Source organism: Amia ocellicauda, chromosome 18 (assembly GCF_036373705.1).
Source record: "Amia ocellicauda isolate fAmiCal2 chromosome 18, fAmiCal2.hap1, whole genome shotgun sequence".
Classification (NCBI taxonomy): Eukaryota; Metazoa; Chordata; class Actinopteri; order Amiiformes; family Amiidae; genus Amia; species Amia ocellicauda.
The window spans coordinates 3,634,912-3,658,134 of NC_089867.1; the positions used below are offsets into that span (position 1 = coordinate 3,634,912).

Here is a 23,223-nt window from a genome sequence, read left to right on the forward strand (position 1 = left end):
TGCTATTTCTATTTCTTCAATAATCTAACATCTGTAAGCAGGGCAATATAAGATTATGTCATGCAGTATGATCACAAAATATATTATCATCATCATCATTATTATGTAATATAAGCCTAGGTAGGCAAGTAGTATAATTGTATATATTAAACAATTATATATAACTATATGCATACCTAATCATGTTTTATGTAATAAAAATGTACATTGGAACAACAAAAACACAATGGAAATGCAATACTTAAGGTTAATATCAGTATTTTTTCATTGCAAAATGTAAATAAAACTGTTTGATTAACGTATATTCCACATTTTCACGATTAAGATCTTCCAGGCAATTGTCTGCTTGCATAAAGTTTCCAAATTCCAGTATTATCTTTTTTGAGTTTCTTGTTTAAAATATTTCTAACCTGTCACAACTTCTCTTACATCTAATTGGTTACATGTCTTTAGGATGCAGGACAACTATGATGCATGCAGACCATATTTAAGTTTAATTTACAACCAAGTCACAGGCCTTTTAATAATTCTAAATGGGCAGTATCTAGATTGGATACCCCTGGCTTATGATACCGGTACTCAGACCTGTGTCTGCTGCAGAGACGGCATACAATGAGGCTCATACACATAGTATTGCAGTACAAACACATATTGAGGACATAATAGTAATAAATATTAATACCTAATACCCATAATTGTCTGTCTGTATGTATGTAGGTCGTTCAGTATAATACACAAACACAGATTCAAACAATGCTATGATGTAATTACTACTGCTGTGTGTCCAACAGTGTGTCTAGCACAGTGGTGTGTAGCCTTACCGCTATATCCTTGGTGATTTAGGTAAGTAAGCTATTCATTAGCACAAAAAATATACAAAAATACCTACCTGAGAATAATCGATACATGTCTACAGCCTTACTGCAGTATAAAACTACATACAACAGACTGCAGGGAACTTCTCCTGAAATAATTATTTGAAGCAAAAATGCCATCAGTTCTTTTGTTTTGGCAATGCATTGCTGTGCTCGTCTGCTTAGAGTTTTGTAGTATTCTGGATTCTTGTGTTCACCTTACAAAACAACAAAAATATAATACTAAGATTAGTTTGTTTAAACACATCTAAATTACACTTCTCCATATATTAGTAAATTAACCCTCAGTTACCATTGTAAACATTAAAATGCAGATCCGATAATTTCATAATGTAAATCAATTCACATTATTCACGTCTTTCTTGACCATTAAGGGCCTAGATCACTAAAAAATCTGTATAGTGTGCCTGATATATGAGCAACACAGTTTATATTAATATATTAATAAAAAAGAGTGTGTACTATCTATGCATGCTTTATCACATTCTGGGGCCCAACTTTTAATGATCAATAAATAAAAAGCACTGCATGAATGTGGAAAGAAATATTAATTTACAGTAATTATAACTAAATATTATGTAACAAATACTTTTAACTTATATTGCAGTAAGTATGTCCTTCCTTAGGTTCTTATATTAGTATTACTACACTCTGTCTATGTAGCTTTGATTCAGAATACTGTAGCAGGAGAGAGCAGACGAGAAGTAGTAGTAAGATGGGTCATCATGTAAACCAGTATAGTTGACATTTGATTCTGTTTTATTATATTTTCTAACTGACTATCATATGTAAACTAATTTCAAGCATGTAGAAGACCTGATCTGAAGTCCTAAGTGTAGCAATTCAATTCTTGCTGATGACTAAACCCAGCTTGATTGCTGCGACACAACGGTTTGTGTTTACTACAATCTCCTCCTGCAAAGGAAATAGAATGCATAGCTTGTAGTAAAAGCATATATATTTAGAAAAATGTATACATGTCTGAGCACTTTCTAAGGGCCATACATTATAGGTGGTTTACCACAAATTCAGAGATATTTAACTGAAAGCACTAATTGTTTCAGTGAAATATTACAAAACCAGTGGACAAAAGAGAACCCCCACCAATCTCATCCGGTAAGGAATGGGCAAGTCATGCTGGTCAGGTCATGTTGTGCCCACTCTGACACATCATGTCATTTACTAATACAAAATGATTGTATGGGGGGCAAACAAGTCATTTTGTGGCTAAATATATTCAGTTTGGCAGTTGGGGACATCACTCTGATACTGTCACTCCAGTTACCCTTAGGCATTGTACCCTCAAAACCATACACATCAACAGTTTTAGTAATGTCAGACTGAAATATTAATGTACTTCACTAACAGACCTCTACAAGAAAGAAAAAATAATACTCTCAAAGGATGAACTTACTTAGATGAGATATTAGATCTAGACTGTTCTGTGAAATAAGAAACAGTCCCAACTGCGATGTACCCTCCTCACAGAAGAGGTCTTCAACAGAGATTGGTAGATGTCCCAGAATATTTTCAATGATGACAGATATTATTTGACTTTGCTTGTGTTTTGTCATGATTTCCAAAGTACTTTGTAGAGTTTTTTCCTGTTGATACATAAAAATAATACATATACAATACTCTTGAGGACAACAACCTTTAAATAATTATACATAAAAATACATTTATAAAAACATACATTTCTTGCTGTTGCTGCCGCTAAGGCAGTGTCTTGGGGTGGAGGCGAGATGTGAAACAAACAATGCCATAGGTATGTGTTAGACCGCAAGAATTTATAGTTTATCGAGCAGAAGTGGATGGGTGAAATTGGGGTTATTTACTCCCAAAACTTAAATGTATAAATTCCACTTTTCTGTCCCAAAGATATTTTGTATTTGTAAAACCTGTAAACTCACAGCATTTATCAAAGATGTAGCTGAATATATATACTGTATTTGAGATGGCATTTGTCTGTGATTCAAATCAATATATTCTATTATAATAACTATGTAGATTGGATCAATATCTTTACAAACTGTGAATAATGTTTGTAATTTACTGTACATAATTTTAAAATGAACAGATTTGTATAACATTTATGGCTGTGCATTTTTTAAGACTGTTGCTGTTTAAAATATAAATATAGGTTTAAATATACATCAAGTACAGATTATTTAATTATTGATTGAATTATAAAATCATTGAATTATAAAATCATTGAAAGGACAATAATCTAAAGATACCTCTTTCTTACACAAGGAGGAACAAGCTTCTGCTGCACACTGAAAGAGACAATCTTCAATTTCACTGATTCCAGAAACATTTTCCTCAAGGAATGTGCAGTAAATGTTGACTTGCTTTTCTGGTGAAACCTTTAATGCATAAAGTATTTCACAAATTAATACACCTTCATGACTGGATGGATACTTGTTTTTGATGGTTTGTGATGCTTTTCAATACTTTAGTTTAGTAATCTAAAATGTAAAGCTTAAAAAAGCATTGCAATAACCTATAACTACTGTTAAATGTATACAATTCTGAAATTATAAAATAGGATTTGTCCAGCACATCCCACAGATGCTCGATTGGATTGAGATCTGGGGAATTTGGAAGCCAAGTCAACACTTTGAACTTGTTGTTGTGTTCCTCAAACCATTCCTGAACCATTGTTGCTTTGTGGCAGGGTGCATTATCCTGCTGAAAGAGGCCAATGCCATCAGGGAATACCGTGTCCATGAAAGGGTGTACATGGTCTGCAACAATGCTTAGGTAGGTGGTACGTGTCAAAGTAACATCCACATGAATGGCAGGACCCAAGGTTTCCCAGCAGAACATTGCCCAAATCATCACACTGCCTCCGCCGGCTTGCCTTCTTCCCATAGTGCATCCTGGCGCCATGTGTTCTCCAGGTAAGCGACGCACACGCACCCGGCCATCCACATGATGGAAAAGAAAACATGATTCATGAGACCAGGCCACCTTCTTCCATTGCTCCATGGTCCAGTTCACGTGCCCATTGTAGGAGCTTTCGGCAGTGGACAGGGGTCAGCATGGGTACCCTGACTGGTCTGCAGCTACACAGCCCCATATGCAACAAACTGCGATGCACTGTGTATTCTGACACCTTTCGATCAGAACCAGCATTAACTTTTTCAGCAATCTGAGCTACAGTAGCTCATCTGTTGGATCAGACCACACAGGCCAGCCTTCGCTCCCTACGTGCATCAATGAGCCTTGGCCGCCCATGACCCTTGTCGCCAGTTCACCGCTTTTCATTCCTTGGACCACCTTTGATAGGTACTGAACACTGCACACCGGGAACACCCCACAAGAGCTGCAGTTTTGGAAATGCTCTGACCCAGTCGTCTAGCCATTACAATTTGGCCTTTGTCAAAGTCGCTCAGATCCTTACGCTTGCCCATTTTTCCTGCTTCTAACACATCAACTTTGAGGTCAAAATGTTCACTTGCTGCCTAATATATCCCACCCACTAACAGGTGCCATGATAACAAGATTATCAGTGTTATTCACTTCACCTGTCAGTGGTCATAATGTTATGGCTGATCAGTATATATATATATATATATATATATATATATATATAATTATTTTTATTTCTTGGCAGACACCAAAACTATGTATTTTGTAATATCGTAGTTGCAGGTGGGAGATCTTGAGATATTGTGGGTGAATGGCATTTTGTAATGTTTTAAAAAAACATGTATATCTATTAATGTTTCAGAAAAGCATAGTGGACCTAGTTAATGCCTCAGTGTGTGAAGTTGGTGCTCAGGTCAGAACAACAAAACCAATCACAAAACATCCAATTTAAAAAAACTACTTTTGGAAAGAACCAGAGCTAATTTAAATCTACCTGGTATAACACAGTTCCTTGGATAGAATAGGACCAAAGAGTCATCATTCAAGAAAAAATATTCTAGAAAATGTTATAGATTTTATGTTGAAACAATCGCTCAGTACAGTAAAAATAGGTTTCCATGGAGCTTAACTACAAAAAAATATTACTTTCTTTGCCGTCCCACTTTTACATTAAATTAGCCACCAATGAGTGATGTTATTTTGAAGTGGAAACATCTAGGAGCAACAGAACAGGACCGCCAAGTCCTAATGTGCGTAGCGTGTGAAAATCATTTGTTCCCAGTTGCAACAATCACGAATGTAAATAGTTTAATTAAATGAAAGGATGCTGATCTGATAAGATTGTTTTAATTTATCATTACAGTTATTGTTTTATTAGTAAGTACTTTCGATTGCCCTAGGTCTAGGACTTTAAACTGGAGTTTTCATTTTTATCTGGTATCAAATATCAGAAGAAATTATAATTGCTGAATAAAGTCCTATTATCTAGTAACCCCCACACATACAACCCACAGCGGTCAAATCCTCTGAAAACCAGACCGGGTTGATGCGCAAGTTATCACAATACTTTAATACGAATTCATATTAGCAGTGAGGTTGATCTGCATGAATTAACTTTGAGTCTGTTTCGTTCTATACAGATATAGGTTTATTAAAAATGTAAATAGACAACATGTATTTGCAAAGATAGGATAGAGACAAGCAGGTTGGATAATATTAAGAGTGAGAGGAGATCTATCCAATACTCGAATTTTGACTCGAGGCACAAAACATGTAAAATAAGTATTATGATTATGCTACAATTTAGATCTCATACACAACTAGGTTTTATGTAATTGTGGTTTACCTAATTATTGACTAGTACACAAAATATACTGCCTGTGTGGTTTACTGAGATTCAGTTATGCAGACGGTCAAAAGCGGAGAGGGCTGGCAGACTGCATCAACTTGAGGACGGTTGCAAAGCTTTCAGGTTTTTGGTGGAGAAGTTCTGGTTCTGGTTTCGTTCAGTCTTCCTGGATTTCATCTCCTTGGTTTCTTCTCCCAGGTTGTTCCACTCCCAATTGTGTCACTCCACATTGCTAGTTTTAACTTTTGTTTTTCATACATTTTAGACAATTAGATTCTAATCTCTTTCCTTCCAAACTTCTGATTGGTCAGGTTTTGGGGTAATAAAACTGAAATTTGAATCAAAGCAGTCTTTGCCATTCCTCTCCCTTGATTCCAACAGAATGTGTATTGGGGGGTGTGATGGCTTTGAGGAATGTGAAAATGGTTCAAATGTTACCTAGAGTTCTTAACTCTCTATATTGTCAAGTTTTAGTTCTATCAATTACATTTTCAAGTCCCCCAAAGCATGACCTTGATACCAAACAAGCCAGTTTGAATCTTCTTGGAATTCTGGGGGGGGGGGGCTGGTCTGATGCCCATGTCAGTGGAGGATCAATTAGGATGTGTGAATAATTCTCTTACCAAATGTTAATGTTGCATTGTATGTGAAATATAAATGGTCCAATGGTTGTTTTAGCTGGCTTGAGCATGTTTTGGTTCTGAGGTAGAATTACTTAAGTGTCACTAAGTTAGGTTTAAGTCACCTTTTATTGTTTGTTATGAAACTGAGGGAGAAGCTGGGTAACACTTCTGTTAGCAGCATGTAGTATGTATTTGGGTTTGTTGCTCTGGTCTATGGAATATATAAAGCACCTTGAATGTCTGAGTTGGAATGTGATGTTAGTCTCTGTAGAGACAGGCATGGCAGCCCATTTGTCAGTTGGGGTGGGGGAGGGGGCTCCAGCATGGATGTGTTATCTGTCATACTTTGGTGAGCACAGGCCTGTCGTAAAACACAGAACTTCAAAGCTGTCTCCTTAAGTCCTTTAACACAAGCCTACATTTCTCAGTTAGGAAGGCATATGCATTTCAGTATATATTTGCCAAAATAAGGTCATATGATTTACACTACTGCATTCCAAACTACTTTTTGAAGCAACGTCAGCACAAGAACTGTTCGTTGGGAGCTTCATGAAATGGGTTTCCATGGCCGAGCTACCGTACACAAACCTAAGACCACCATGTGCAATGCCAAACATCAGCTGGAGTGGTGTAAAGCTTGCCGCCACTGGACTCTGGAGCAGTGAAAACACCTTCTCTGGAGTGATGAATCAATGACGCTTCACCATCAGGCAGTCCAATGGACAAACCTGGGTTTGGTGGATGCCAGGAGGACACTACCTGCCCGAATGCATAGTGCCAACTGTAAAGTTAAGTGGAGGAGGAATAATGGTCTGGGGCTGTTGTTCATGGTTCAGGCCGGTTTGTTTCACTGAAGGGAAATGTTATGCTACAGCATACAATGCAATGACATTCTAGACAATTTTGCACTTCCAACTTTGTGGAAACGGTTTGGGGAATTCCTGTTTAAGCATGACAATGCCCCCATGCCCACAGCAAGGTCCATACAGAAATGGTTAATTGAGACTGGTGTGGAAGAATTTGACTGGCCTGTACAGAGCCCTGACCTCAACCCCATCAAATACCTTTGGGATGAATTGGAATACCGACTGAGAGCCAAGGCCTAATCACCCAACAATCAGTGCCGGACCTCACTAATGCTCTTGTGACTGAATGGAAGCAGATCCCCACAGCACTTTTATGCCATGTTGAAATCTTCAGCTTGAAATAACAGGTGAGTAGTAGAGTGTTGTGACTGTATCCCACACATTCCCCCTGGGCCTACTGCATTGCACTATACATCTTTCTACAATAGGAAATACAAGTGCCAGAAAAAGAGCTGTGGAAACCGATATTGTTTTGTCTGAAATATTGTTCAATCTTGAGACAAGGTGCTTTTAAATATGCTGTGTCAGTGTCCCGTACTGATCAATACTATGCAAAGAGCAACTCTTGTGTTCAAAATAGCTGTGCAGAGCACATGCAGTGAACAGAAGAGAAACATGAATAACTTATTAACTTTTTTTTTTTTTAAATAGTCATAGCATACAAAGATTACAAAGCCTACACATTTCAAGAATGGATGTATATGGATCATTCTCCCACAACATGTACCGCTGAACTTGTCAAAAATCATGTAAACATATCTTATTAGCATGCATATAAATGAAGAAATAAATATGATAGTTTCAATATTGAAACTATTACCATACCTCACCATTTTCATATAATTAATACTTTGATAATTAAAAGTTGCCATTTTATAGGTGCCATTTTGTCACATGCTTTGTAGTCATCACAAACACAAGTATATGTTTTGACTAAAATGGCCTGGAATTATTGTCTGCCTTACTTATTCATTATAAACATAATTTAAACTGATATAACATTAATTAATTAATAAAATATTTAGATTTTTAGTTTTTTAAATTTTATTATTCCTCCACATCAAGTTTGAAAAACTGTCTTTAATTGCCCATCATAGTATTGAATAGAAACTATTTAGACAGATTTAAAACAAAATAATATATATATACAATTTTGTGAATTAAACTATTTTTTCTGACATATTTTTAGTAGCTTTTAGATGCAACCATATGCATTACATTATTAACAGTAGTTTAATATATATAAGACAATTTTAAAATGTTTTCAAATGTTCAATTTAATTAAAATGTTATGGATTTTTCATTGTGAGGTCCCATTGATAGATAATTCAACAATATTGTAATCATTACAAGCCTACAGGATAGCTTTCACTATGACATTGTTATTGTAACATACCACGGGGCAAGGGAACAGGGGACCCAGTTGTGGTGCATGGTAGAGGTGGTCAGACAGGCATAGGTCGAATACCAGCAAGACAGGGCAAACAAGGGCTAGGCAAGGACGTGGTCATGGCAAGGACGATCAGGCAAACAGGGGAAGTACAAAGTTGTGGTCAGGATGTAAAGCAGGTGGTTGAGGAATCAATGCTCTTTCAAGGCACTCAGCAACTCCTTGGGATTGTAGCTAACTGACAAAACTTCACAAAGTGTGAGTGACAGTGAGGGGTTTATATGTGGAGCAGAGGGAAGCAAGAAACCAAGTTGGGAGGTGCAGAGCGAATGGGAGCAGAGAGTGATCAAACAAGTGCACATGGTTTTCAGGAATGTTGATTGATGGATTGATTGATTTAATTAATGAAGGGAGCTGTGGGAAGTGACTGGTACGGAAGGGTGATGGCGACATCTAGTGGGGATATGTGGAGGTGCACTTAGACAGGGATTGTGTTATGATGTTATATTACACTATATCCTGTATTCTTGAAAATAAGTTTAACATTTCAGTATTCTTGTTTGTCTCATGCTGTATTATATATAAATTGAACAAATAATGAAAACATGTATTTCTACCTCAGTAAGATTTTCATTTTCAAGGCATCCAAGAAATATAATTTACTTTCATAACATAAAAAAAATGTTTTAATACCTTTTTAACTTCAGATGTGAAAGATTCCTTCAATTGATTCTGCCATTTTGTCTGCCACTCAGATATTTGAAGATTCACACCAAAAAGCTCTTTCCACTTCTGTAATAAAATTTAGTTTTACAGATATGAGCAGGTTAAAATATGGATATAATCAAGACTGACCCAAATATTAATGAAAGCCTCTTTTTACATATCTCAAAGCATGTAAGCTTTGAATATACTGGCAGCACACATACACAAATGTCCAAAAGTTAAGGATCAAATACAAGTAATATAATTCTTCAAATACCTCTGTACACAGAAAATGAAAGTATTGGCTTTTTCAGCTTAGTATGATCATAAAATTAAGAATCCCAGAAATTAAGTATTGAAATGATCAAAATGCTCCAAAAATAGGATGTGACCCCATACAACAAATGCTCCACTACTCCTTCTCAAGCTGTAAATGAGGATATCTAACAAGATATAAAGTGAAACGGTCTATTCTTATAGGAGGGCATGCTTGTTAAAGGTTTTAGGGTTTAAGTAACATGGGTACTTACACTCACTATTATGCTTTATTATTGCTCATGGTTTGTTTAGTGTTTGGTGTTGCATTTGCAGTCTGTTTATACAATAACTTAATCCTAATCATATTTTAGATTATAAATAAAGTATTGTTTTATGATTGATTGTGCTTAAAGGTCTATTCACACTGGACCCAAATGCAAACAATAGAACACATTGTTTAGATGGGGAGCTTTCACACTGCTAGCGACACACTGAAGCAACATGATTGAAATAGAAAGTGTTTCCAAGTCTGCGATTTGGTCGCACAACATTTAGGGGAGTGACCAATGAAAAGCTTTGTGCTGCTCACAACAGTAAAGTATAGAAAGAAGAATAAAAGGAAAACAATGGCAAGTTTACAGCACTTCACATGTTTCTTCCACAATGTGACAAACTGTAGAGATGTCAGCCTGGTAGCTAAAAGCAATAGATGTGTAGCAGTCTCCAGTAGACAAATCTGAAAGGTAAGTTGTTATTATTAATATGATATGGTTATGTTACTTTAAACTTGTGATAATATAGTAGCTTCGCTGTGTGCTATAGAACCAGTAGTGAAATTGTACTTAGCTGCACTAGCTACTCTACATTAACTTGTTTTACATTCATGTAATGACCTGGGAACCGTATATACAGGAAGTCCTATTATGAAGTGTTTACCTTTTTAAATATTTTTTTATTTCATTCATATGTATATTAACATGATTTGTTTAAGAAAAAAAATGCAATAAATATTTGCATATGTTTACATATAATGTATATTACTTTCTATGCCCATATAGCTTATTAAATGGTGCCTATATGATATTCTGAATTACATGATTTACCTTAAACACATAGCCAACATTAACATTACTCATCATCTTCATTGGAAGACATATTATTATTATTATTATTATTATTATTATTATTATTATTATTATTATTATTATTACATTGTTGCATTGCTTGCATCTGTCGCTATCGGCTATATCGCGGCAACAAAATTTTGCCCCATGACAAATCGCGTCTTATCCGGTGTGAATAGACCTTAACTCTCAAATTTTTTTTTTTTGAACTTGTGATTCCAGCTGCTGATGATGGGATCAAGGATGCCCTGGGAACCACTTTTTCCAAGAATAGTGAGATACTAATAATGGGAAATTCTGTAATTAGAGGTATAGACTGTATAGTGTGCATGAATGAAAGGGAGTCTTGCACAGTTTGTTGCCTGCCAGGTGCCTAGGTTTAAGACCTCTTTGAGTAAGTGGTCAGATTCTTGGCCAGATCAGGGGAGGATCCAATTTTTCTGGTTCATCACCAATGATATTGGTAAGACTGGTTTTGTAGAAATGAGAATCTTTAAAAACAAAGTGTAATACAGTGATATAATCACTACAGTCTACAGCAGGGGTTCCCAAAGTCTGGTGATGGAGGGACAATTTCCGGAGGTCGCTTGGGATGGGGGGCCGCAGTAGAAAATGAACCACAGATGAAAACTAAATATGTCCCAAATCATACCTTTTTATTTCCTATATATTTCTGTTAGGGGACACTTATGAACTTTAATTGTTGCTTTTTTTATTAGAAAGTGTACAAATATAGTAAAGGTTCAGAAAATGCAGGATTGAAAGTTGGCTTTGGGGGCCATACCAAATATCCCCCGGGCCACACTTTGGGAAACCCTGTTCTACAGGAATATCATTAGTTCAGTTGGGCTGAATAGCTTGTCCTTGTGTTTCATGTAATGTAGGCCCCACTTTTTTTTTCCAACAAAATTGAGCTAATACATTATAAACTGTTATACTTACAGTAAAGTTATCTGAAAAAGGCATGTGCTCAGCTGTAAAATGTCCAATTACACTTTGCAAGCATCTGTCCATTGTGTCATTGTTCAGCAGATCTTGGAATTCCTTTTAAAATACATATTTAGATACAGTATGTGTAGATAAATATTATTATACATTAATAGTTTCATTATTTCACAATATTAAAGTAATTAATGTTATTGCACACACTTACCTTATTGTTCCCCAAGGTTTCAAAGGTGGGTGTGAAGGAGTCCAACAGCTTAAGGTACTGTAACATTGTGAAGTATGCTTTTTGACTTCTCCATTCTCTGGTTTCAGACAGATAATAAAATCCATTTATTGCCAAATTGAGGCACTGCAGTATGTTGTTGTCAAATGGATCTGTGCCACTGGGTCTGCATTTATCTTCACATCTGCACAAATACAGATACAATCATTTACTTAAATTAATGGAATAGCATATGCATATTGTATTAAAACATGGTATTAAAAAATATATATAGTAAGTGGGTCATTCCAGGCCAACTCAACCAGAAAAGGGACATTTGGTTGCCAGACACTTGCAGATTTTGCTACAGAAAATCACCTGTTTTTTTATTTAGGTACACTGAGTTTAAATGCCAACTTTGACCTATCAAAGTCCGACCTAAAGTGCAAAAGGGAAGTTGACAAACAAATCACCCTGGGCTCACTTAGATGCTACAATCATGTTTAGCACCTTTTTCAATTAGTAAGGAACAGGACTTAATACTTGGAGCCCCTAACTCACATATGGCAAATTGCCAGATAAGGGGTAAACTTTGTTTTAAAACAGGCCCTAAAAAGTTAGTATTGCTGAAGAGATACATACAATTGTTGAGCTCAGTGTGATTTGTCTGTTCAAGGTCCCTTTCACACTTTGGTTCAACCTTTGACAGGTCAAAGAGGATTAAAATAATAAATAATAAATGCCTAGCCCTTGTTTGCCCTGTCTAATTAATAATAATTAACTCGACATATCTGAAAACCCCCAGGTGAATTTCCATAGCAAAATCTTATAGGATCTGACAATGGAACTGGTTGAGTTGGTATGGAATGACCCACATGTAATTTTTTTTTTTTTTTATATTAACATTTAACATTTTATCAATGGTTTTCTAGTAAAAAAAAATGCCAGAGTAATGAATACAGGTAATTTAAAACCAACGGTTATCTTTCAAGTCGGAAGCACTGCCCAAGGGGGAGGGGTTTCTGCGCACTTTCGTAGGAACCCCATCGAAAATGTCACTCGTCATGCATGCGCTGGGGTGGCACTTTTGGACAGACTGGTGTGAATATTCATTGTTTAAGTTAATTTAATGACTAAATGTTTCTGGCTGACCTTTGTAAATCACATTTTGCTTTGTTAAAGGTATTTGGTATTTTCAAAATTCAAATGTATTTTGTATTTAAAATACAGTTAATTAAAAGTAGTTTGTATTTGGTATTTTTATAAATTTTTCACTGAGTATTTTGTATTTTGTAAGCCCGTTTATATCTATACACTGTAGCATGAGCAGTCAGACAATCCCACTCAGATTTGAACAGCCATCTCAGGCACAAATCGTGCAACATGACCTGCTACAATAAGAGACTTGTTTTCTGACTCATAGGGTTTGAACATTATACGAAGTCTAGAGTCAATGACATCACTTCAACAGCCTCATCATTCTCAGAAATGGCACCACATAGCGGTTGTAGTCAGATAGATCTCAGATTAGTCCTACAGTCTCCCAACACACCTCTGAGTGCCTGATCTGCACAACCCCCGAATTATTAAGAAATCCTTATTAGAATTGAGGGATAGGGATAGGGTCCATAAAGCACACATCCCAGTCTACGACCACATGGATAAGGGATTCCAAAATCCATGTTTGGACATCAAAATCTCCAGCATTCAATATAATAGAAAATGTATTGTATCAGTTGAAAAAAATACCCCTGCATTTTTCTGCTAAATCAGCAATTAGTTATCACGGGTATCGATGTGTTGCAAATGCAATCCCGGTTATCTGAGAAAGGAAGCACTGCCCAAGGGGGAGGGGGATGACTGCTCTTGTCCTTAGCTGGTTCAATGACAACCCAACAGTCTCTAATATGTTCCTTGCACCCTACTCACCATTATTTAACCCCATAGAAGAGTTTTACTCAATGGAAGGTCTATGACCGAAATCCTGGGAAATGGGAAAACCTTCTCTAGGCTATGAAGGAGGCTTGTGGGGACATAGCTATGGAGTCAAGTGTGGATAAGGCATATCTTTCCCCCACTGACAGGATTCTGAAGCCAAATAAACTCTTCATTACCTACAATGGGATTATTGTTTCTTGGCCTACATTTGTTCCCCCAACTTTTCGTGACTGCTTGCAAATTCTGTAGAAATTCTGGTATTTGTGTATTGTTTGTACACTTGAGCATACTCACTACAAAAGTTACAGAGCATGCTGTTGCAAAGGCCTAGATTTAGACTGGTAATACCGAAAAAACATATTTCATAATAGTATTTGTATTGATTTCAATGTGTATTGTGTATTTTGTATGGCCTATTTATTTTATGGATTTTGTGTGCCATATGAAGGCAGAGTTTCATTGAGATGGAAGAAAACATGTTTTTGAATAGAATGTATAACAATTGAGAATAATTTCAGGAAACCTGTAAATGGTTGCGACGTCATAATCACTTCATAATAAATAAATATACAAAATAACCCAACATTCTTAAGACAGATAAATAAATAATCATTTAAAATCAGAAAGCAAATAAAGCGTAATTCTTTATCATGCAGACATTTAACTTGTATCTGGTGTTTAAGTCATGAACTACTGAATTCTGGAAGTAGCCATATCCTACTACAGTAAAATGTACTGCCCATAAGAAAATCTCTAGTCAGAACACAACCAACACAACACTCATATTTTTAAGACAGGTTATGACATTCTGACAACTACTGACAAGGCTGGGAAAATCCTTTGCATTTGAGTAAGTTATATCACTTCCACAGTTTGATTTTCATCTGTGTACACTTGCTGAGGTCCGGACCACATGGACCGAGTGGTCTGAATCACTGCACAGTGGTCCCTTTTGATAAGCATGACATTGTTTGTGTGGTTTTATACAGTTTTAACTGTTACATATGTAGTGGTCTCAGTCCACTGTACGTTTTTCACTTTAATTACTTTGATTAAATACACCTATATCACATTTGCACATTTTGTGTTCTACCCCTCCAGTCCCCGTGCAGTTCGATGTTTAATTGAATAATTGAATAGAGCATTTAAAGCCCCAGTGTCACCAGTTAAGGGGTGGCCACTCCTTTGATGTGTAGTCCTTCAATAAACCCGAATGTGTTGACAGCACTGCCCCAGTCTCAGCCTTGTTTCAAGAAAATGACATCACTTCCGCTTTCTCTGATAGCGAGAGGTAACGTTAACTCGTGATCACAACATAACGGCCCGTTATGTCGTGATCACGTGTTAACGCGAGGTACGTTATCTCGTGATCATGACAAAACAACTCGTTATGTCGTGATCACAAGATAACCAGAGGGGCTTTTTTTTTTTTCATTACCTCAACAAACCACCGTAGTTTTGAGATTGAAAATAGTGAAAATAAAAACGAAATGAGAAGAATTTGAACTTACCTAGTTTGAAGCCACTGTCTGCTTGATGTTACAACACAGGTTAATGCTGCATTGAAATCCTGTAATCCAAAAAAGGACATCAAAATAACAAAACTAAAAATACCTGTGACAATAGGGCTCATTTAATTTCCTGTAAATAATTGGAACAGGAGTCATATCATCAAATCACTACTCCTGAAAAGTTCAAGATGAGACTAGATTTAAGGTTGTCCGGAAACTAAAATAAATAGCTGTAAATGCATTACACAGTTGTGAAAAAGATTAGTCATTATCCTAGTATATTTTGTTTTCCATCCATCCCTCATCCCGCATTTTTGACAGTTATACTATTGATGAATATAGTTGTGATAGTTATACAATTACATGTGTTCTTATTTATTTGTATCAAAGCATAGAGTAAAGTGTATATTGTACTTTCAAATATAATAATAGGCAATATATACAGTGTACAGATGCAATCACATTTAGTGTTTATGTAAATATGGTGCGCCCATGATTTATAGTGCATATATTTAATATCAATACATTGACATAAATGTATGACTTCATCCGCATCCACTTACTTTGACATTTATTGGTCTGTATTCCATCCAGGTCAAGAGATTGCTTATCAGAAATAGTGGTGCTGGCTTAAGTTCCTGAAATACTTTATTATTCCAGTTTTCCAGAGACAACCCATGTAAAACATTCTTAGAAAATCCCACATATTTTCCAATGAGGGTGTGATGTTCATGAATTAATTGCAGTAGATCCCTGGAAAGAGAATTGAAAAATACATATTGTAGCTGTGGTCGCCATCGACCTTCCATACCAGTCACCTCTCCCGCTCCCTTCATTCAATCATTCAATCTTCACAACTACTTGACTACTCACTGCAAACCTGCAGTTCATCATCTGTTCCTCACACCGGCCTGTTTACCCATCCCTGACTCTCAGTCACAGCGAAGTTTTGTCAGTTCTTACTACAATTCCAAGCAGTCTCCCTGTGCCTTGATTTTGTATGTTTGCCCAATGGCAAAGAAATGATCAGTCTATAATTTTAATGGTAGGTGTATTTTAACAGTGAGAGATAGAATAACAACAAAAAAATCCAGAAAATCGCATTTCAAAAAAGTTATAAATTGATTTGCATGTTAATGAGGGAAATAAGTATTTGACCCCTTCGACTTAGTACTTGGTGGCAAAACCCTTGTTGGCAATCACAGAGGTCAGATGTTTCTTGTAGTTGGCCACCAGGTTTGCACACATCTCAGGAGGGATTTTGTCCCACTCCTCTTTGCAGATCCTCTCCAAGTCATTAAGGTTTCGAGGCTGACGTTTGGCAACTCAAACCTTCAGCTCCCTCCACAGATTTTCTATGGGATTAAGGTCTGGAGACTGGCTAGGCCACTCCAGGACCTTAATGTGCTTCTTCTTGAGCCACTCCTTTGTTGCCTTGGCTGTGTGTTTTGGGTTATTGTCATGCTGGAATACCATCCACGACCCATTTTTAATGCCCTGGCTGAGGGAAGGAGGTTCTCACCCAAGATTTGACGGTACATGGCCCCGTCCATCGTCCCTTTGAGGCGGTGCAATTGTCCTGTCCCCTTAGCAGAAAAACACCCCCAAAGCATAATGTTTCCACCTCCATGTTTGACGGTGGGGATGGTGTTCTTGGGGTCATTCCTCCTTCTCCAAACACGGCGAGTTGAGCTGATGCCAAAGAGCTTGATTTTGGTCTCATCTGACCACAACACTTTCACCCAGTTTTCCTTTGAATCATTCAGATGTTGGCAAACTTCAGACGGGCCTGTACATGTGCTTTCTTGAGCAGGGGGACCTTACGGGCGCTGCAGGATTTCAGTCCTTCACGGCGTAGTGTGTTAGCAATTGTTTTCTTGGTGACTATGGTACCAGCTGCCTTGAGATCATTAACAAGATCCTCCCGTGTAGTTCTGGGCTGATTCCTCACCGTTCTCATGATCATTGAAACTCCACGAGGTGGGTGAGATCTTGCATGGAGCCCCAGACCGAGGGAGACTGACAGTTATTTTGTGTTTCGTCCATTTGCGAATAATCGCACCAACTGTTGTCACCTTCTCACCAAGCTGCTTGGCGATGGTCTTGTAGCCCATTCCAGCCTTGTGTAGGTCTGCAATCTTGTCCCTGACATCCTTGGACAGCTCTTTGGTCTTGGCCATGGTGGAGAGTTTGGAATCTGATTGATTGATTGCTTCTGTGGACAGGTGTCTTTTATACAGGTAACGAGCTGAGATTAGGAGCACTCCCTTTAAGAGAGTGCTCCTAATCTCAGCTCGTTACCTGTATAAAAGACACCTGGGAGCCAAAAATCTTGCTGATTGATAGGGGATCAAATACTTATTTCCCTAATTAACAGGCAAATCAATTTAAAACTTTTTTGAAATGTGTTTTTCTGGATTTTTTTGTTGTTATTCTGTCTCTCACTGTTAAAATACACCTACAATTAAAATTATAGACTGATCATTTCTTTGTCAGTGGGCAAACGTACAAAATCAGCAGGGGATCAAATACTTTTTTCCCTCACTGTATATCTTTGTATCCTTGAGCTCCAGCTTTATCTCCCGACCATGACCTTGGACTTCCTGATTCCCTGTCCCTTGCCTGTGACCACGACCACGTCTTGCCCTGTCCTGCCAGTATCTGACCCAAATTTGTCTCGCCCCACAACTGGGTCCCTATTTCCCTGTCCCGAGGACTGTGACAGGTAGTATCATGCTGGTAGTCTCATCCAATTCTCTTATGAAGTAACAGAAATTAAATCATGGTATGGATTTTAACTCAAGTTACTCTATCTCTGTTTCTGCAATTCTCTTGGAGCCATCCAAGAGTGAAAAGGTGATAAAACTCTGTAGCTGTAGAGTGGAGAGCCATCTCTTTCCAAATGGTTTTGGTAAAGGAATGTGACAGTGTGCATGTGCGTGTGTGTGTATGCTAGGAAGCGCACATGTAATTGCTAATGCCATATATATATATATATATATGAATGTACAAATAATAGAAAGTGCAAAGTCGTTAGAACATCACTCTTTTTTTTGGCAAATCAAATTATTCTTGCTGAGACTCTCAGCATTCTAACAATGTGAAGCATTCTCTGATGTGAAATATTTGTTTTTTAACCTCCCCCCCCCCCTCTGCATTCTGAAATGGGTCTGAGTAGGAATTCAAAATCTCAAAAAATACTGACAATTATGATTTTACATAATTGGATCTGAACTTCTCTGGGTTTGATAGAACATCTAATATGTCTCAGTTTCCAATTTTGAAAATCTGGAAGTCTTGGAAAAAGTGGAAATCTTGCAGACATTTTGATAAACAATATGTAATAATTGAATACAAAATTAACTAGCAAACAGAATCATTTTTAATTTTATGCAAAAAGATTACACTGAGTATAAAATGCTGATTGTAAAATACAATAAATGTATTTTACACTCGTCATTGTGTAATAATCTTCATACATGCAATTTAAAACAATTTTGTTTATTTGTCTTTTTATTTACAATATTCCATTTTCAATTTTACCTTAATGTTTCTACAAAATGTTTGCAAGGTTTCCACATGAAAAAATGAAATTCCCTATAAATATTTCAGAAGACTAGAATGTTCAGTTTGTATGTCCTGCACATGCGCAGTATTATACTCTTGTTTTACAATTAGCATATAGAATTGTCATTTTGAGAAGACTGGCATTTTATTAAAAAGCACATACAAACAGAACTTGCATGACCATTTCCCATGAGCGTTCACATGTCACAACACTAGCATTCCTAGCTTAACATATGTGCTGTTAAATCCTCATTGATTTTTCCACTATCCACAATCTTGACCTGGGACCTTTGTGACATATTTTTGACAGTGATTTAACGCTCTAACCAACACAGTTATGCGAGTTATAATTCACAGATATGCAATTTGTACTCATAATTAGGGGGCCAAGCAACAAAGTTGCTGGACACCTATTGTAATTGTTAGGATTATTATTAATATTATTATATTTATATTACTTTTATTTTTATTTTTTATTTTTCATAATTTCTCTGCCGTATTTTTCAAAAGCCTATAAAAAACAAAATGCTGCACAGAAAGTCATGACATTTCAAACAGTGATAGATGCCTATGTCACATGGTCTGGTGGTCATATTGGCTTAAGTGACAAATTGTAGACAATCTACAAAAATCATCTTCTCAGAAATTGGTAATGGGACAGATGTGAAACTTGGTTTATTGAAGTTATCGTATGATGTATATTCAGATTTTCTCAAAAGAAGGTGATTGGTCACATGGTTTGGCAGCCATCTTGGATTGTCCAAAAATCTTCAAAGATTTACATCTCTGAAACCGCTGGTCCGATTAAGACGACAATTTGTACACATCACTGTGGCAAGGTCCTCTATCAGGTATGTTGATTGAAAAAACAACAAGGCCACCATGAGCCAATCAAATTTAAGCAATGGTTAAATTGCATAAAGTGTCATTAAGTGCAGTATTGAACTTTATTGGAATATGTTTGACTCAGTGATGCTTTACAGAATTGTGCTTGGCCCCCTGCATTGCTGTTTGCAGCTATATTTTGGGGATTTGTACTTGTATTTGTGATTTTTACCTGCATTTACAAGTACACATTCTTTTTACGCATATCCATCTTTTTGACAGTGATCTCCCTCGATAGAAAAGTGTGTTAAAAATAAGTGTGTTTCCAATGGACTCAGTGTGACGAGTTAATGATTAGTTTCTTCAGTTTTTAACTATGGAATTGTATGTATTATTTCATTTTTCATATTAGATAATTTGTCCTCCTGAATATATTCTAAAAATGTTATACTGTAATCTTATTAGCACTACACACGACACAGTCATATTTGTCATGATTAATACATTTAATTCCAGAAAACTGGAGGGTCAGAGTTATTCACATTTACCCTGAGCTAGGGTACCAGGGAACTATACCCTTGCTACATGCTTTGGGTGTTTAGTATCCAAAATACAAATACAATTGTGTTTTAAATTTAATTTCCAAATACATATATGAACTATGAATTACTTACTTTTGTGCTGATTCCTTGCAATCTAATACTTCATTTTGGTTGGCAAATGGGTCTTCAGATTCTTCACCATCAACTAGAGCATACAGTAGCAACATTAGCCATATCGTTCCTTCAGGATGCTGGAGATTGCTGGCCTGTATGCATAGACTTTTGAGGGAGGCCCTTAATATTCCAGAACTAAAAAAAAGGTCACTTTACAGTATGTAGTCTTACAAAAAGTATCAATAAATTACAAATTAAACAGTATGTATTAAGACATTATTAATAATATATTATAAAATGACTAAATAAAGTATTTATTATTTATACAAGCAATACATTAATATAAATATTATGTACTTTTAATTCTGTCTAAACATTTACTGCAGTCTTAAAGTTTTAATTCCATCTGGAGATTTCACTTTCTTATGTAACCTACTTTTTTTAAATCATTTAGACTTATCTGATTTGATTGTAAGGTTTAAAAAACACCTGAAATTGTTTTAATATTGAAATCTTGTTTTAATGATGCACCACTTATTAAGTCTGTAGAAAATAACTACATTAATTTCATTTGTTTTACAAGGACAGTTCTCTGTCAGGGGAACTAGCTAGCCTTTTTACAAACCAGCCTGCATTTCCACCAGTTTGAGATGTGTTGATGGCTTGCCATCCTCCTCCCTTCTCTTCACAGTAGAAGAGTGAACTGTACCTACTATGACCTGTGCGAGCCCTCAGGTACTATTTGGAATGGACTAAGGATATTCTTCAGTCTGACCAATTGTTTGTGTCCTATGAAGCATGGACATAGGGCAAGCCGCTTCAAAAGTAGCACCTCTCACACTGGATTGTGGATACCATTACTATGGCCTACGAGTTGGCTGGAGTACCGGTGCCTGAACACCTGGTGGCACACTTGACTCACCCCTTTCTCAATGCACTCCCTTGGCAGACATTTGTGGGGCTGTGAGCTGGGCCTTGCCGCACACCTTTTTTTGGTTCTGTAGGCTGGATGTGACAGGACAGGTCCCCTCCATTGGGAACCCAGTTTTGGCTTTGGTTGAGCCTCAGTAGCCTTGAGGAATGGGCTACTGGCCTGTTGTGTCCCTGTCTGCCCCTGTTGGGGCATCCCTGTGTTACCTTAGATGGAGCTATGCTAAACCGCTTTCCTTCCTACCGGACTATGTCTTCCATGTCGAGTACCCATGCGAGTGAGTGCATGTGCATTCCTCTGTACTCCGCCTATGTACTCTGTACATAGTTGCCCTGCTGTGTATATAGTTTGATTGTTACAACATAGCAGAGCTTGCTGTTGCTCCACTCCCAGCTATGTTAAGACTGCAGTTGGCAATGGCTCCTGTGTTGTGCAGAGGGTAATTATGCCAGTTCCTGCACCCGGCAGTGTATATAGTTGGTTTCTTACAGTACATTAGAGCTGTCCACTCCTTACTGTGTTAAGTTGAGCGACAGATTCTGCTTCTGTCATTAGTGGAGGGAACGCGAGTTGGTCTCTTTTGCCCTGCTCTATATACACTCACCTAAAGGATTATTAGGAACACCATACTAATACTGTGTTTGACCCCCTTTCGCCTTCAGAACTGCCTTAATTCTACGTGACATTGATTCAACAAGGTGCTGAAAGCATTCTTTAGAAATGTTGGCCCATATTGATAGGATAGCATCTTACAGTTGATGGAGATTTGTGGGATGCACATCCAGGGCACGAAGCTCCCGTTCCACCACATCCCAAAGATGCTCTATTGGGTTGAGATCTGGTGACTGTGGGGGCCAGTTTAGTACAGTGAACTCATTGTCATGTTCAAGAAACCAATTTGAAATGATTCGACCTTTGTGACATGGTGCATTATCCTGCTGGAAGTAGCCATCAGAGGATGGGTACATGGTGGTCATAAAGGGGTGGACATGGTCAGAAACAATGCTCAGGTAGGCCGTGGCATTTAAACGATGCCCAATTGGCACTAAGGGGCCTAAAGTGTGCCAAGAAAACAGCCCCCACACCATTACACCACCACCACCAGCCTGCACAGTGGTAACAAGGCATGATGGATCCATGTTCTCATTCTGTTTACGACAAATTCTGACTCTACCATCTGAATGTCTCAACAGAAATCGAGACTCATCAGACCAGGCAACATTTTTCCAGTCTTCAACTGTCCAACTGTCAAAATTGCTTAAATCACCTTTCTTTCCCATTCAGACATTCAGTTTGGAGTTCAGGAGATTGTCTTGACCAGGACCACACCCCTAAATCCATTGAAGCAACTGCCATGTGATTGGTTGGTCAGATAATTGCATTAATGAGAAATTGAACAGGTGTTCCTAATAATCCTTTAGGTGAGTGTATAGTTCCTTTTATAACAGCACCAGTAAAGCTTGCTGTCACCCCACTCCTAGCTCCTGTACTGTTTGAGCAGGAGGTGACTACTCCTGTGCTGTGCGGTAGCTACATGACTGTTCAGTTGCTGCCCTGTATATAATTGTTGTGTCCAGCTGAGTCTATTCCAGTGTTCTGTTAGCCCACTGTGTGTACGTATTTTTCTGTTGACAGACCTGTGCACCGCTCCCAATTGCGTTAGTTTAGCAGGAGGCCACTGTGATTGTAAAGCTGAGGGCACAAGATTGATTTGTTGCCCCGGTCTGGTTTCATTCTGTAGATTTGTACAATAGGTCTATGGCCCCGCTCCTGGCTGTGCCAATGGAGCAGGAGGCCGCTGTTACTGTGTCAAGCGGAGACACAAACAATAATTGTTGTCTTCCTGCTCTGTTCAATTTGTTTAAAATTCTGTACAGTAGGTCTGTAGTTCTGCTCCTGGCTGTGCCAGTGAAGCAGGAGGCCACTGCCATTGTGTTATGCAGAGGGCACAAAAACTGTTCTGTTGCCCTGCGCTGTATGTTGCTGTACAAGCAATGAGTAACATTTTGAGTCTTATAATCAATAAAAATGTATATTGCAATAAAAACATAGACATAAATATATATCTCAAAGGGCTA

The 23,223-nt window shown here is 37.4% G+C and overlaps 2 protein-coding genes across 2 annotated transcripts in view; both read right to left on the reverse strand.

Annotated features, from left to right (window-relative positions):
• LOC136713732 (E3 ubiquitin-protein ligase rnf213-alpha) overlaps nucleotides 1-15,217 on the reverse strand; it is a 112,436-nt gene extending 97,219 nt beyond the window's left edge. The window contains exons 1-7 of the mRNA XM_066690935.1: nucleotides 15,167-15,217; nucleotides 11,721-11,922; nucleotides 11,510-11,611; nucleotides 9,174-9,272; nucleotides 3,116-3,244; nucleotides 2,290-2,479; nucleotides 890-1,072 (exon numbers count right to left, since the gene is read on the reverse strand). Coding sequence (XP_066547032.1) covers nucleotides 890-1,072; nucleotides 2,290-2,479; nucleotides 3,116-3,244; nucleotides 9,174-9,272; nucleotides 11,510-11,611; nucleotides 11,721-11,786 — 769 coding nt within the window. The 5' untranslated portion in view covers nucleotides 11,787-11,922; nucleotides 15,167-15,217. The remainder of the gene's footprint in view (nucleotides 1-889; nucleotides 1,073-2,289; nucleotides 2,480-3,115; nucleotides 3,245-9,173; nucleotides 9,273-11,509; nucleotides 11,612-11,720; nucleotides 11,923-15,166) is intronic.
• A 67-nt stretch (nucleotides 15,218-15,284) lies between these two features.
• LOC136714076 (uncharacterized) overlaps nucleotides 15,285-23,223 on the reverse strand; it is a 40,477-nt gene continuing 32,538 nt past the window's right edge. The window contains exons 14-16 of the mRNA XM_066691388.1: nucleotides 20,233-20,409; nucleotides 15,730-15,919; nucleotides 15,285-15,296 (exon numbers count right to left, since the gene is read on the reverse strand). Of these exons, the coding sequence (XP_066547485.1) occupies nucleotides 15,285-15,296; nucleotides 15,730-15,919; nucleotides 20,233-20,409 (379 nt within the window). The remainder of the gene's footprint in view (nucleotides 15,297-15,729; nucleotides 15,920-20,232; nucleotides 20,410-23,223) is intronic.